The sequence below is a fragment of the Apteryx mantelli genome, chromosome 2 (genome assembly GCF_036417845.1).
Source record: "Apteryx mantelli isolate bAptMan1 chromosome 2, bAptMan1.hap1, whole genome shotgun sequence".
Taxonomy (NCBI): Eukaryota; Metazoa; Chordata; class Aves; order Apterygiformes; family Apterygidae; genus Apteryx; species Apteryx mantelli.
Window position 1 is genome coordinate 168,095,523 of NC_089979.1, and position 15,173 is coordinate 168,110,695.

Genomic DNA, 15,173 nt, shown 5'->3' on the forward strand with positions numbered 1-15,173 from the left:
GCTAGAAGTATTCTCCTCTAACTTGGGTGGCAAAGCCCTGTGTTTAAGCCGGGGTCAGGCCCTGTGAGGACAGTGCTGTCTGGTTGTGTACTTGGCCAGGCAAGCAACATGCTGAGCCCAGCCGCCCACGGATGCTGGCAGAGTCCCACCACTCCACCCTTTTGTCTGGTACTTGGCAAATACATAGGATCACGGGGTAAGTCAGGTTGGAAGGGACCTCAGGAGCTCTCCAGTCCAATCTTTTGCTCAAAGCAGGGTCAGCTATCAGCTCAGACCAGGCTGCTCAGAGCTTTATCCAGTTGGGCCTTTCTGTCCAAAGCCCTTAGATACGCTGCTATTCACCATCAGCTCAAAAAGAGGCAGGTGCTACACTTCGTACTATTTCCCCTTGGTGAAGCTTTCTGATATTTACTCTGATTTCATCCTACAGTCTAATTATCACCTTCTCTAACTCCTCCTTGCCTCAGGGCTATTTTCTGATCATAACTGTTTATTGACTTCTTTTGGATTGCAGGCAGGTGAGAAAGCCCATCCGTCACTCAAACCTTGCTGCGGTTGTTACTGTGGGACGAGCAGCGCAGTAACATCTGAAAGGGTGTCTGGTGCCGCGTCCTGGGACAAGGGGCAGAAGTCTTTGTGTTCGCATACGTGGAGTTTTCCTGACTTCAGGGAAGGATTTGCAAAGCTACTCGGGGATGGTAGCTAGTCCCATTCAGAACTGGCTAGACAAACCCGTCCTGGTTATTCCAGGAAGCTTGGAGCCAAGTGACACACATACTGTCAAGTTACCATCAGTCAGATGAGCCATACTAACAGTCCAGGCATTCATTCCTACCCTGTGGCAAATGCAAGAATTGGATTTGTTCACAGTTATGCTAAACTGCGTTCACAGAGAGCTAAATGCACAACTCCAGGCAGTTACCCTAACTCAGCTGATGCACAGTAACTTGACAGTATCCTTTAGTGCCAAACGCTAAATGCAGAAGCGGGGAGGGAGACAATTCACCGGCGTCTTCTCATCTGCTTCACTGTGCAATCATCAGGCCGTACTTGGAGCACAGCAGGCCCCTTTTCTTTTCCCGTTCCATGAGGAAATTCCTCAATTTGGTGGTGGGAAAGGTAACCAGCGCTTGCTGTCTGTTGTCCAAACCTGTCTCTTGGAGCCACGGGCTCTGAAGGCACTCTGAGGCTGATGGCCTTCCCCTAGGACACAAAAATGTGAGAACATCAGTCAAGGAGCCATGCTGGGTGAGGAAGCTCCTAAGAAATGGAGAGAAAGAAGGGGCAATAACCAGGATCTGCATAAACTGTCCTGTTGGGAAAGGAGACACTGCCTTACCAGGGATTTGCACACAGCGTGCTCTGGAGAAACGACACTGCCCCTCCCGAGAGACCAGCATAGCATCGCGTGAGCTTCACTTTCCCCTTCCTGGCCGTTCTCAGGAATTCACAGGCTATGTCAGAGCTGATGGGGTAGTTGGCACTCAACCTAACCCAAAAGAACAACTAATCAGCATGAAAGGCCACTCCAGAGATGCTTCTGCTCCCAGGAATTCCCACCCAGCAGTGAGAGGAAGGTCATGCAGTGTTCTTCAGTGGGTTTTATGACTTTGGATGCTTAGCCATTTGGTGTAATTCAAATTTTCCAGTTAAAGTTGGGGCTTTTGAAATGAAGTTGAGTGAGAAACACAAGCAGCTGCTGGGTCTACTTTTAGAATAAAGGAGCTATACAGGCAGCTCATTGCTCCATCTGGAGACATCTCTGGGCCATGAGCATCCTGGCACGGAGCAGCCAGCTGCACACCCTCCATCACCCTTCTGTGGCATCGCCAAGGAGAAAAGACATAACTGAGGTTGAGGTATCCAAGTCAATGCATCACCCCTGCTTGATGACTCTGAAATTGCACTTTTAAAGTGACTACTGTGACAGACTGACTTACATGATGAATGCTGTGATTCCAATGGACCAGAGGTCAGTCTGAGGGAGGGCTCCTTGCTCTGTCAGCAGTTCTGGAGCTAGAAAAGCAAATGCGAGTGAACCAAGCTCTGTTCCACACTCCAGCACTACGATCAGCACAAAAGCAGTAGGTGCCTTCTATACTTTGCTACATACCCCAAAGGATGGAGAAAAAAACCATCTAGCACAGGGAGGTGCTCGAGGTAGGACATCTCCATGGGTCATAAATGCAATGAAACTTTGAGAACATAAAACCAATGGGCACCTCTGAGCTCATTTCTAAGGGGCTTTGTTTTTTGGGGTTTCTTGCACCTCCTGATCTGGCTGTTTTACTACTTCCCATTTTATGTATCATGTACGTTTCCCATGGGGGATGCTGAGGGCCCGGTCTCCTCCTCACTGGTAAAAACCAGATGTCTCTTCTCTCCTATCAACCCCATGACACCAATGGGAATATGAGGGCTAGAGCATGAATATTCCTATGGATATAGCATATGTTCACAAGGGGTTCTGTGGCTTTCAGGGACATCCCTGATGTCAGCTTTGTGGTTGCCAGTCGAGTCTCAGGCCTGGGTATGCCAGGCTGTCTGTGGTTCCTCCTGAGCCCTACATACGGCAGCCAGGCAAAGCGAGGACGGTGGCACTACACCCATCAACTCAGGGCACATGGATTCCAGTCAGAGTGGTGCTGGCCATGACCTCTGGCTGTGTTCCCCATGGTCAGCAAGTGACAAAGCTGTCACCGCCAGCCATTCCTGCAGACACAGACTTTTATCAGAAGGCAGCACCAGGGAGACCTTGCTTGCTGGGACCAGCTGTAAACTGTCACCGTGGCCAACTGCCCAGTCTGACTCTATTTACCATGGACTGCATAAAGGCCAAGGTTGCTCTGACTCAACTCTGTACTCACCCATGGTTTCAACATAGTCCATGCACTTGTCCATGGTAATAACTTTGTCTTGTGTGTAGAACTGTGCATTGCCAAAGTCCAGGAGTTTCAGCAGGTTGGGCTCAGTGATGATCATGTTTTCAGACCTGAGATCCAAGTGCAGGATGCTGTGGGCATGGAGGTACTCAACTGCACTGAGGATCTGCCACAGGTAATCTCGGACCTCCACTTCTGAGTAGAATGGCCTGGTAGAAGAAAGGGGATAGAAACCAGAGGTGTCCTATTTGCATGCTCAAGAGCTCTACTCTCCACTCACTGTCATCCTCCCCTGGAAGTCTAATCCCATGAGGTCCTTGCGAGCCCAGCAAAAGCAACTCTACTCATTTTAGAGAATCTACTACATATGGAGAGGCTGGTCCCTCTTTTGAGTCTGGTTTATGGATGCAAGAGGTTCAGAGGGTTGTGTGAACAGCACTACAGAGAAAGCAGTGGTGGTGCAGAGATAAAAATGCAGATTTGATGCCCACCATTCCCACTCCTTTAATCAGAGGATTTCAGCGGATTTGTTTGCAGCCATCATGAGAAACAACCTGGAGGGGAAACAAGGCTTCCTGAGCCACAGTAATCTCCTTGTTATGGGAGAGAGAGTTTCATATCAACTACTGTACGATGCTTTCAACCTCTAAACTGGATGGCCCTGAATTGTCCTCTGCCCCAACCAGGCAGGGAAGTTAAGCACCTTCTTGTGTCACAAGAAGTCGCAGAACAAATGCACTACAAATCTAGCAATGACAGCCCACTGGAACAGATGGAAAGAGATAATCGAAGATGACAAATGAAAACAACAGCTGTTTTGCTGCCGACACCAGCCCCGACCAGAAACCCTTCCCTCCAGGAGTTCCTCCATGTGTTATTACCGGAGCGCCAAAGAATGGAGTAGTTCTGGTCCCACGCACATCTCCTGGATCAACACCAAGTGCCGTGGGCTGACATAGGCTCCCTTCAGCTGAGCTATGTTTGTGTGATGAAGCTTCCTCAGGACTTGGTACTCCAGGAGCACAGCCTGTTTGTCTTCTTGCCAGTAAGGGATGATTTTAGCAGCTAATGTCTTGCCGCTTACTTTTTCCCTGCACTGTCGGACAATGCTGAAACGCCCCCTGGTACAAAGGAACACAAAGGCAAGTTAAACTTCTGCTATTTCTGGAAGAGCCAGGAGCTTCTGTATTTTAAAGTCAACAGGATCCCACGCATATTTTTCATCCATGCCCTATGCTGGGTTATCGCAACTATTGTCACAGTCGGCACTTCCTTCCTCTGCCTCTAAATTGTACAGCCACTTTATATTGCAGGAGTGAATCCTAGTAAACCACAACAAAGATTGCTCAGCCAGTGATCTCAAGTTTCTATGTCCAATGTCATTGCTGCTGGAGGCGTTTTCATCAAAATACCATACTAGTAGTTGAGCAGGGCTTTTATAAAAGTCACTTTTCTAAGTTCTAGCTACATGAAGCATTTCACTCTGGTTAGTTGAGCGCTCAGTTAAGTTACCTACCTTTTGATCTCTGTTTGGAAGGCATAGGTTTGGTAGGTTGGGAAAGGTTCGGACGGTGCTATTATTTCACTCTCTTCTTCAGTAGCAGTTGATGGGAAGTCCTGCATTGTAGCATGAAACTCTGCCGATAAAATATGATGTGGATTACACAGCAAAACACCTCTGTGTGGAAACTACAGCCTCTCTGAGCCATCCTCCACTATCTCTTTATGAACAAAGATAACTACAATAGCAGAGCTTTCTCCAGGCAAGTTTGCATGTTGTCTCCCACTTGTGACACCAAATCCTATTTTAATGCAAACAAATCCTGGACTGACCACACAGCAGTTCCCTGGTGTCATCACTCCAGACCGTATGAGACTGACTGTTGTGTCCTATGACTATGATATCAAACCTTTCATTGCAATTGCTGACTATTGATTCAGCTACTGGTTCTTGTCTTCTCACATAACCAGTCATCAGTGCATGATAAGGTGCTGCCAAAGGAACAGAAATTTGTTTCAGCTGGGTATTTCAGGGCATCAGCTGAAACAAGTTGCTCTGGTCCTGGCATGCAATTCTATCTGAGTGCTCCCTGGAAATATTAAAACATTCCCTGACACGTTAAAGCATCTGTTTGGAAATGCTGGACACATTCGCAAAAAGGAATTTGACAATAGGTGCCTTGGAGGCAGACACGTATTATTAGATTAATGCCTCAAGAAACAAGTTTCTTGTCCCAGGCCTGTTTCCTCATGATCTCACCTCAAAACAGAGTGGTATCCAAAGGCCTAGCAAGCATATTATCTTCAGTGCGTGATCTACACTTTCTAGATGCCTTACACAGATATTCTGCTAATTCTGTCCAGAATTAGGAAAGAATTTACTTCTGAATAAGACAGTCAAAGAGGCCAAGGTCTCAAAACACCCTGAGCCAAGTGGAACTGGTCTTGATTTGCTCCCCCTTGACTTCTGAAGCTGTATTTAAAAAGGTGCAATTGTCTCGATGCAGCAAAAGCAAAATGCTTTCCAATAACCAAGTAGCTTACCCATTTCATCTTGCTCACTGATCTTCACTTTGCCAGATGGGTCGCTGTAAGGGCCCATTCCTGCTTTACTGATGCAGGCAATCCTGAAGCAGTAAACGAACCCCCTGGAGAGATTATTTGCGTAGTAGCAGCAGTCAGCAATGTCCGTAGCAAGGGTCTTCCACTCCCCATCTTGGCCAAGGGAAGAGGGAAAGAGGTTAGGACAGTCATGCCACTCTTTCTTTGCGTCAACTTTATTCATGTGCCAGAAATACGGAAAAGCAGTGCAATCTTTAAGTGAAGGAAAACATGTGTTATGGCCTACTTCTGTAGATGTTTTAACTAGCTGTGCATGTGGCAACCTCCTCTCTTCTGAAGCCAGCTGTTTTATATTTAATCAGTCCAAGTTGTGGCAATGTTGTCGCAGAGGAATGATGCAACTTGCTTGTACAGTTTCTGTTTCTCTAATTCATACCACCAACCTCAAGTGCAAACATACATGAAGAACTCCAGACAAAACCCTGACAAAAAGCACTGTATTTCCCCTTTGGTCCTATCTTGAATCCTGTTGAAACCATGAAGTGCAGGATTTCACAAAAGAACCATCCGTTAACATCCTCCTAGGAAACCCAGTATTTGAAACCAGGGCCAAGCTTACTCCACTTTTATGAAGCTCAAGTGATTTCTCAAGAAAATAAAATTGATGGTTTGTCCTGGAGTCATTACCCATGGGACTAAGGTGGGAGCTGGAAAATCCCTGCAAACATTTCACTCGCTGCTGTGTCCCGCACGTTGACATTGGCACCGTGCTCAAGGCTGAACTCAAACTTCCTGACCATGACTGAGGTGAAGCCCATGCTTTCATTCAAATAAACACTGAAAATAACAGAGTATCTCAAGCCGTAACACAGGCAATATTTCACCACCCACAACAAAGGTGTCAAGGACTTAGCTGGGTACTAATTGAATTATGGTGTGTGCACGTGTAAGAAGGAGCAGCCATGGCTCAGAATCAGAGACGTGCCTGCGGAGGCAGTGCGTAAAAACCTATTGTCAGATAAAGGACAAGAGAATGAATTGTTTTCTGTTTATCTTAATCCGCCTGCATATGGAAAAGCACGACTTTGCACGTTCCTGCCAAATACACAGAATGTGAGTGAAGATAGCAGATGCTGTTTCTTGTTTTTTCTTCCTAATAGGAACATCTTGCCCAAAGTCTTGCCTGTGTTGTTTCAGTTATTTCCAAAGAAGTAACAATAAAGAAGGCTGTGTTGGAGGAAAAGCATCTGACATCAAGCACAGAGTAAACGGGCAGAAAGCTTCTGCCCATGCTCATGTTAATCGAGAATGAAGTGCATGTCTGTTAGGAGAATTAAAAGAAACAACATGGAACCATTCAATCCAAATGACTGTGTATGCAGGACTGCAATAGAAAGGACTATTAGTAGCAGTATTCATAATAAGCACTGCAAAAGCAGTCCCATGAGAGAGAACAGGCTTAGGGCTTTGAATCAAAGTTCATGGAATTAAGTGCAAAAACATCCACTGACTTCAGCAGATTCTGGAGCAAGCCTTGGAAGAGAGCATCAAAAGGATGGCACGCAGTCTTGCCGAACTTTTGTCATCTTGTCCTGGCTGTTCACCCTGAACTTTCTTTGTAGTCAATGGAGAAAGAACGTATGTCTATTTAGCAGAGGGTGATTGCCTTCTTGAGATGCCATCTTTCTCCACTGACTGCAAAGAAAACCCAGGTAAAGGATGATAGTGACTGCTAATCACTGCTGCTGGGTGCTATTATGTATAATGCCGTCGTAACTGCAATTTGAGAGGATTACTCAGGACTACGTGTTTGGCACCACCTGTGCAACCATGCGTATTCTTGCACGGACAGTTCACTTTTTGGTCACCGTTTCCATGAGACCTACTTTGATTCACACCTTAGCAAAGCCTTTTAAGTATATGCATAAGTATACATATTGCATGCAGGGCTAGCCAGCACAGCATCGAACTTTTACGTGGCTAAAGCATGGCAGTATGATTTTCATTCCTAACTCTAAACTAGAATGCTAAAATGAGGAATAGTTGTTTCTCAGAAAAAAAAAAAAAATACCCAGCTGGTGGAGAGATCATACAAACTGAGATGTTCTCTGTAAGGCATAAGGCTCCACTTTACCTTCGCTCTTGCACTGCAGAGTGTAGAGGACGGGGGTGTTGGTTTCCACAGGTTTCCAGACCACCTGCACTCCATCCTTGTAGACCTCCACGATGTCAGGGGGTGGAGGGCTTGGAGGAACTTCTGTCGAGAGGAGGCACGAAAATGACTGTTATCTATAGCACTGCTGTGACATATTCCTGCACACCCGGCATTTTTTGTTACAGATAATCTATTTCTAAAAAATGATTCCTATTGGAACAGTAACTTAACTGTGCCTAGTTTAAACACAGCAAAGATTTTAAAACCTGGTTCTAACTGCAGTGTTACTTGACTGGCTCTGAATCTAGCAGAGAGACTAAAAAGTGGAAAAGAGGGAATGAACACAGTGCAAAATGTGCCCTGCTACCAAACGGCAAGGGCTGTGGATGTGGACTAGAGCAGGCAAAGGAGAAACTTTCCCCTGAACCTATCTACAGAAAGCTCAGGTGAGATACCCTACTCCCAAGTGCATGGAAGGGAGTCACGTTTTTCCAGGGCCAGAAGTACTGTTGTTTTCCAAACCTGGGGCAACCTTCAGCTTCCAAACCTGCTTGCCAGACTGAACTAGGTCTGCTAACTCTGTTAACCTTCAGCATCTATCTTGCTGTGCCTGCCCCTGAATGCCAGCTGCATTAGCTATCACAGTGGTCCTCTTGTTTAAAATCCACTCTGCTTCTGACTGTCAAGTCCCAAGGTCTCCTGATTTCACTTGGGTTCTCACAGCTAGCACAGGGGGGAAAACCAAGGAACAAATCCTCAAGAGTTGACCAATTCTGCATACACCACTTACCACAAGCAGAAAAAAAAAAAAAATCTAGCTACTTCCTCTCTTACCAGCTTTTCTTATGATGCAAGAGGTGGATGCTGAGCCCAGGGAGTTGGTGGCCACACAGGTGTAAATACCAAAATCATCAGCATTAACAGAGAGAATAGTTAACAGCTGGAAGTTTTTGAGTGTGGCTGAGATGAGGATCCGACTGCTGCTGTGGATGGGTATCCCATCTGAAAGGCAGAGGATATGAAAATTAAGAACCGTGCAAATTTATACTGAGGAGGCTAAAACATTTTCCTGCGTTCAGCCGCCCTCGTCCCAGCCTACCCCGGAGGCTAGGACCTCTCTAAAGGAGTGTCAAAGTCACCTCTGAACCAGTTGATGTGCAGGGAGGAGTGAGCCGCCGTCCGGCACGACAGAGTTACACACTGTCCTACGGCAGTAGCCTGGTCTATGAGCTCTTCAACAAATGAAGGTGCTGCAAAGAAGAGGAGCAGCAGCTATTCAGAGAGGCCAGCAGAGCTATGTTGATAATAGTTACATGCAAAACATCAAAAAACATTTTTGACCAGTCTGAGGACATTTTGTTCATGCTCTGGCATTCATTTGACCACTGTTTTCTCGAGAATCCCCTGGACATTTAACATATGGGCTCCGTTTAAATAAAGAAGGCCCCTTCAGTCCCACGTACACAGCATGACTGCCCATACACTATGACCAAGACGGCTCTCTCTCTGATGTCCCAAACTTTCCTGCGGACACTAGGCACCACGCTCTTCCTCTGGGAATTTTATTGCTCACTATGTATTTAACTGTTTTTGGACAGTAGGGCAGATTTGACCCTTGAAAGGCACTTGAGGAACATCTGCATTGCACAGCCCTGCTGGTACAGCAAAGGCAGCAGAGTTCCTCAGAGGAGATATATGCCACAGCAGGAGTTTTCTACTGGCCTAGCTTATATATGTGGGCAAAACTGAGTGATGACAGCCCAAGGACGAGGGGATCAGACCAAGACAACACAGGAAGAGAGAGGAGGAGGGAAAAGCTGGAGGTGGAAGGAGAAAACAGCCCTAGAGCATGAAATCTGCTGTGTCCATGGCAAAGGGAGACTTCAGGGTTTCTTCTGTGTCTCTGTGGTGCTGTTAATCCACAGTGCCCAGGATTAATTGCCATCTTCACACACCTGCCCTTCCCAGGGCTTGTCGGGGCTCTGGCCGAATACTGCTTGAATAAAGGGAATGCGAGTGAGACTGCAGGAACAGGGTCGAGGCAGTGGCTGGAAATGCCCACGATCCCTGACTAGTTGGAGAGACAGACCTCGGAGGAAAAGCCAGCACTGAGCAGCCACATCTGAGGGGGGCTGCCCCCACATTGCTCACTTCACAGCTCTGTCTCCTGCAACAGCTTGTTTGGCCCTTACACGTGCACACGGGACTGGAGCCTAGGAAACTCCCCAATATCAGCTTCACTATTCCCTCTTCTGCTGTCTGGTGTTTGGACACTCCACTTCTTCTCTTTATAGCGTACAAGTCGAGTTTAGTCCTCTGCAGTAGCTTCCTAGAACGGCTCCAATTTGCAAGCAAGGCCACAAGAAGAGTTTTAGCAGGGACACTAGTAATGATATAAACAGAGGAGTCTGGCTCGCTTTGTACGGGTTGGTCCAGGACTATCTCAGGACAGCTATGCAGATCCATCCTTAGCTACTGGCCTCAAGCTGCGCAGCTGTATTCATAGTGATATCTCATGATAAAATTAGCTGATGACTTAGGCAATGAAGAATACCTTTCTCCTTTGGCATGAGGCTTGATAACTTGAATGAAGAGAGTCCCGGTTTCCTCTTCAAAGATCCTTCAGCTCCTGTTAATGGTTCTTTTTCTACTGCTTCACTTCCCAGCACACCAATCTCTGTTACAAAGAAAGGACAAGAAGTTATTCAAGTCCACTATTCTCCCCGTGGCATACGTTTACAGCAAACAGTTCTGCACTTCACATATAAATATTTCGGCAGTCACAGGCCTCCTTATTAATGAGCCTTTACAACACAAAAAGTTGTGACAGCTTTTACAAACAGAACGATGTAACGGGAGAACAGGGCATATCTAGGGGAGGCAGAGAAGTAAGGACAGATTGTATTGTCCAGACCTGAATGCCATTAACTTAGGTATACATCCTGCGGTAATTTCACCGACTTCACCCAGTCTCTTTAGCTTTAAAGATTTGTCATTAAGGCCACGGTCAGACAACAACAGCAGAAGTAACTGCAGTGTTTTATCTCCCAACCTTCGCACGTTGCTGCTCTTCTGTCAGTGGGGTAGAAGCTGGGACATTGGGTCATCCAGCCCTGCTCTGCTTTTGTGCGAATTAAGGCAGGTGAATTCAAGCCGCTTCCATGAGCTCTCAGCTGACTTTGCCCTGAAGAGGGGCAGTAACAGGGAGCTAGGGGACAGCCTGAGGACAGCTGATTTCCAAACCTGCCACTGCCAGTTTTGCAGTTACTGTCTAGCCAGGGCCTCAGATACGCTGCAGAAAACGTAAAAGACAGGTTTAGCGGAGCCCAGTTATACCAGCAGATCTATGAAGGTACAAAATGAAATATTTACCTTCCTCTGTCTCTTGCTCAGCAGCTGTCTTTCCTTTCAGCATTCTTGAAATATGGGCAACAGAAGCTTTAACTTTCTTCTTCAGACTTTGCTCCACTGACCGCTCTGCTGAATGAGATCTGCCGTAGGGTTTAAAGAGTCCTGGCTTGCTGTAGGAGCTTTTCTGCTTACCGCTCGGCTCCTTTTGGGAGCTGTACATTTCCTTATGACTCTCTGACCCTTTCCCCATGGCTAAGAGGTTAGTTGCCTTTGAATTCTCAGATAGTTTCAAATGGTTTTGCTTGTTCCTCTCGTCTGCCTCTTCTCTGATGCACAGTCTTTTATCCTGATGCAAATGTCCTGCAGGAGGTGACCTTGCCCTTTCACTAAAAGGTATAAATCGCCTGCCAGTTGCTTTGGGTGGAGGCTTCCTAAAGTTCATAAATTCAAATGGAAAATAGACAATGTCATACAAATCCGAGAAATTCAAATAGGCGGGCTCTACCTCTGATATGTCAAGTTTTGGAGTTCCACTGCCAAGACTGGGTGCTTCATCTGACAGATCTTTGATTTTCACTAAAGACACTTCTGGCTGTTTACCAGTGTCTTTGTTCACGGACACTTGACTGGCTTTTTTTCCAGAATCCAAGCTATCAGTCTGGGAAATGCTTACTTGTTCAGAACTGGGGCTTTCAAACGCTAAGTCCTCCAGATGCTCACATTCATGAGGAGCCATTTGTGTTTCCTGTCCTTTCAGTAAATCTGACTCCTCATGCACAGCAAGGTAGGGTTCTGTGATATCATCCAGCTCAGAGACTTCTCCTCCTCTACTGCTTTGACCAGAAGGAAAGGGACTTTCCATGGGTGCTTGGCCACCAGGCTCTTTGTAGAACATTTCTGTGGGAGAAGAGATGTGCTTTCTGCATTCCTCCTGAGCAGAAACTGACTCTGCCCAAACATCCATCTCTTCAGACAGCAAAACCATTTCATCCACTAAGCCCTCCAGTGCAGCAGACTCCTCATCACTGTAAAAAGAAGACCTGTGATGTGAGAGCTCCTGACTTTGATTCCCACGGAGCAACGGTGGGACAGGTTTTCTAGCATCAGAGCTTCCACTCCCTGAAGCAGCACCTCTTCCCTCACCATAAACCTTTGAGTGTTCCTCATGTTCTTGCTCATAGACTGAAGTTGGGGCACCTTCTGGCTGCGAAGCAGTTAAAATACCTGGATGCATGCCCTCCAGAGCAGCGGAAGCTTTGCCACTGTGATATGCAGCCTTGTGCTGCTCATATGCCTGACCTTCGGTCTTGGAGAAAGAAGCAGGCATAGGCTGCCCAGCAGTTGGGCTTCCACTTCCTGAGACAACAGATCTCACCTCACTACGAAGTGCTAGCTGTGGATGTTCTTGCTTTTCACTCTCACACACTGAAGGGAGGCGAATATCTTGTGGCGAAACAGTTGCAGCTGGGGGTCTGCCCTCCAGAACAGCAGGCACCGTGCCACTGCTCCGAGAAGCCTTCCAGTGCACAGCTCCCTTGATTTCAGCCTCATGGACCAAAACGGGAACAGCCTCTGCAAGGGCTGAACCTTCGCCCTTCAGAGCAGCAAGCCTCTCCTTGCTATAAGCCGGCCGTTTCCTTGCTGCTTGGTGTGCTCTGTCGGAGACGGAAGTTGGCGTTGGTTTCGGTGGTGGGACTTCCAGGACGACGGGACTCTTTCCCTTCAGGGCTGCTGATGCTGTGCCTACATGAACAGAGGGCCTTTTGTGCACTTGGCCTTCACCATCACTGTCTGATACTGGAGCAATCCCTGCAATCCCTGGTCCTTCATCCTCCAAGACAGCAGATCTCACATCTTTATAGGTCTTCAGCTTCTGGTGAGTATCTTTGTCAGCTGTTTGCAGAGCGGTTCGGAAACCTGGCTCTTTGCTCTCCAAGACAGTAGTTGCTGGAACGCTTTGATCAAAAAGTTCCGGACTTTTGTCCTTACGTACTGGAGGTGAATCTGTTTCTGTCTGTGGGCTTGTTAAAACAGCAGGCCTATCGTGCTCCATGAGATGAGACTTAGCGTCACTGTGAGCAGAAGGCTTCTGAAGTGAATGCTGCTGGCTTTTGTCTTTACAGGGTGGAATTGAAGCAGTCCTTTTAATAAGGAAGCTTTCACCTTTTAGATCAGGATGGCTGTCAGTGCTGTCAGCAGAGGGCTTTGACTCCTGTTGCAGATGCACTTCTCCCTTACTTGCGGGGGCTGACTTGGAGGTGGTCGCTGACTGTGGAAGAGCTGAAATGGACTGCTCGCCCCCCTGAAGAGCTGTCTCAGAAGCACTCCCAGGGAGAGATTTAGCCTGAATGCCTTCATGCTTTTGAACTGAGGATGCGGGTATATCTGATCGCTGAGCAGTCAGAATGGGGCTTTTGCCTTCTAAATCATCAGCTTCCTCCTCCATGTGAGCAGCTTTTGACTTCTTAAGTAAATGCTTCCTATTCTCACTCCTATGAGGTGATACTGGAAGTCTCTCTAACCTTTGCACAGTAACAGCTGGGCATCCATTACCCTCACATTGCATGGAAGCAGAGAGTTGTTCTCCTGAACAATCCCTTCTGGTTCTGCTAGCATCCTCTTGCTTTGAAATATCTACAGAACATCCCTTGCCCGGCTCAGCGGAAATGTCGCAGTGGTGACTGCCTTCAGGGCAACTTTCCTGTGATATTGTATCATAGTCTTCTTCCAAAATTTCTTGTTCCAACACTGACCTTGAGGCCCTCAGCCTGTAATCATCCAGTGAACGGCTTCGGCTAGAACCAGCAATGGCAGGATGCGGTGGTTTCCTTGCAGTGTCAAATGAGGCTGATTTGGTCAAGGGACCAAGGAGACTTTCCCTGTGCCCTCCATCATCAGACTTGCTTTCTTCTTCTTCTTCCAGCTCAAACTGTTCTAGAAGGGGTTCACGGAGACCACTGAGGGGCACTTTTGAATATCCAGCTTTCCGGAAAGTCCTCCTGGCTCTGTCCAAGTGCCTTCTGAGCTCTCTGCCCGGAGAGGAAGAGCCCCGTGCAGGAAGCTCAGCTGCTTGGCTGTAGAAAGTGCTTTTAATGACACTCTCTCTAGGAACACATATAGGTGGTTTTTCTGTCCCATCCCCAACCTTTTCAGTTTTGTCCTTATCAGATAAAAATGTGTCTGTTTTTTCTTTCTGATGTAGATGTAATGTGTCATCTACGGAAATCTTCACTGACGAAGGTTCAGCTGCATTGCTTTTTGGGGACTGCTCTGCTCCTTCATCTCGAATTTTGGGATGGAGTTCCTCCTCTTTCTGTCCTGCGGTACTTGCCATGAGCTCTTTGCTTTCTGTAGGTGATTTGTCTCCCACCTCACTCTTCACTGAAGCATACTTCCTCCTCATGGGTTTTACTGGAGGAACCAACATTTTGGAGTGCTTCTCTTCACTTGCATGTTTTGCAGGTTCCTGACTGCTTGGTGCATCAAAGATGGACAAGTGCAGTTCAGGGGTAGAGCCGAAGTGTCTCTTCTTGGGGAAGTGTGAGTTCTCATTGTCTGAAGAGGAACCGCTGGTACTGGAGGAAGTGCTTTCTTCAATAAGATGTCGGGAGATGGCCAGGGAGGTGTTGTCATGAGTCCTTTCTAGGATTTCTGGAATGGATCGCATTACCAGGATGGATTTATAGCACATCAGAGACCGCTGAAAAAGCACAACAAAATACAGCACAATCAGATGGAAGCATGGTGTGAGTATGGTAAAAGCAAATATACAAAAATTATCTTCTGCATTCTTAAAGACCACACAGACTAGTTTGATAACACATGTAGTAGGTTTAGGCCTTATTTGCTCTCTGAATCTGCCCCTTCTCTTATTCACAAAGATGAAACTATATTATCTTTAGGGGGACATATTATATTATCTTTAGGGAACATACTTCCTGTTGTGAATGGAGAATCAGGATCCTGCCTGAGATTTTCAAAGAAAATTTGGCCATTCAAAGCAGATGGGAAAAGATGAGACATAACTATCTGAGTTTTAACTGAACACATCAGATGAGAGCCTACTTGGAGTGAACGGCCTTAGTTCCACTGACTGCAGCATGACCTATAACGACTTAGGCCAACAGAAGACCTGACACACTGGAGGAGGTAGGATTCATCTGCTCTAACTTCTGAGGTATAAGACATCTCAGCTGAAATTGAGCAGCTGGTCTTCCTTCACA

General features: G+C 46.8%; 1 protein-coding gene across 1 annotated transcript in view; it reads right to left on the reverse strand.

Moving 5' to 3' along the window:
- Positions 1-795: 795 nt before the first annotated feature.
- LOC136991346 (obscurin-like) overlaps positions 796-15,173 on the reverse strand; it is a 153,138-nt gene continuing 138,760 nt past the window's right edge. The window contains exons 96-107 of the mRNA XM_067292213.1: positions 10,972-14,650; positions 10,154-10,276; positions 8,739-8,849; positions 8,434-8,601; positions 7,579-7,701; positions 5,427-5,597; positions 4,399-4,519; positions 3,764-4,003; positions 2,868-3,091; positions 1,941-2,016; positions 1,340-1,489; positions 796-1,203 (exon numbers count right to left, since the gene is read on the reverse strand). Coding sequence (XP_067148314.1) covers positions 1,026-1,203; positions 1,340-1,489; positions 1,941-2,016; positions 2,868-3,091; positions 3,764-4,003; positions 4,399-4,519; positions 5,427-5,597; positions 7,579-7,701; positions 8,434-8,601; positions 8,739-8,849; positions 10,154-10,276; positions 10,972-14,650 — 5,364 coding nt within the window. The 3' untranslated portion in view covers positions 796-1,025. The remainder of the gene's footprint in view (positions 1,204-1,339; positions 1,490-1,940; positions 2,017-2,867; positions 3,092-3,763; positions 4,004-4,398; positions 4,520-5,426; positions 5,598-7,578; positions 7,702-8,433; positions 8,602-8,738; positions 8,850-10,153; positions 10,277-10,971; positions 14,651-15,173) is intronic.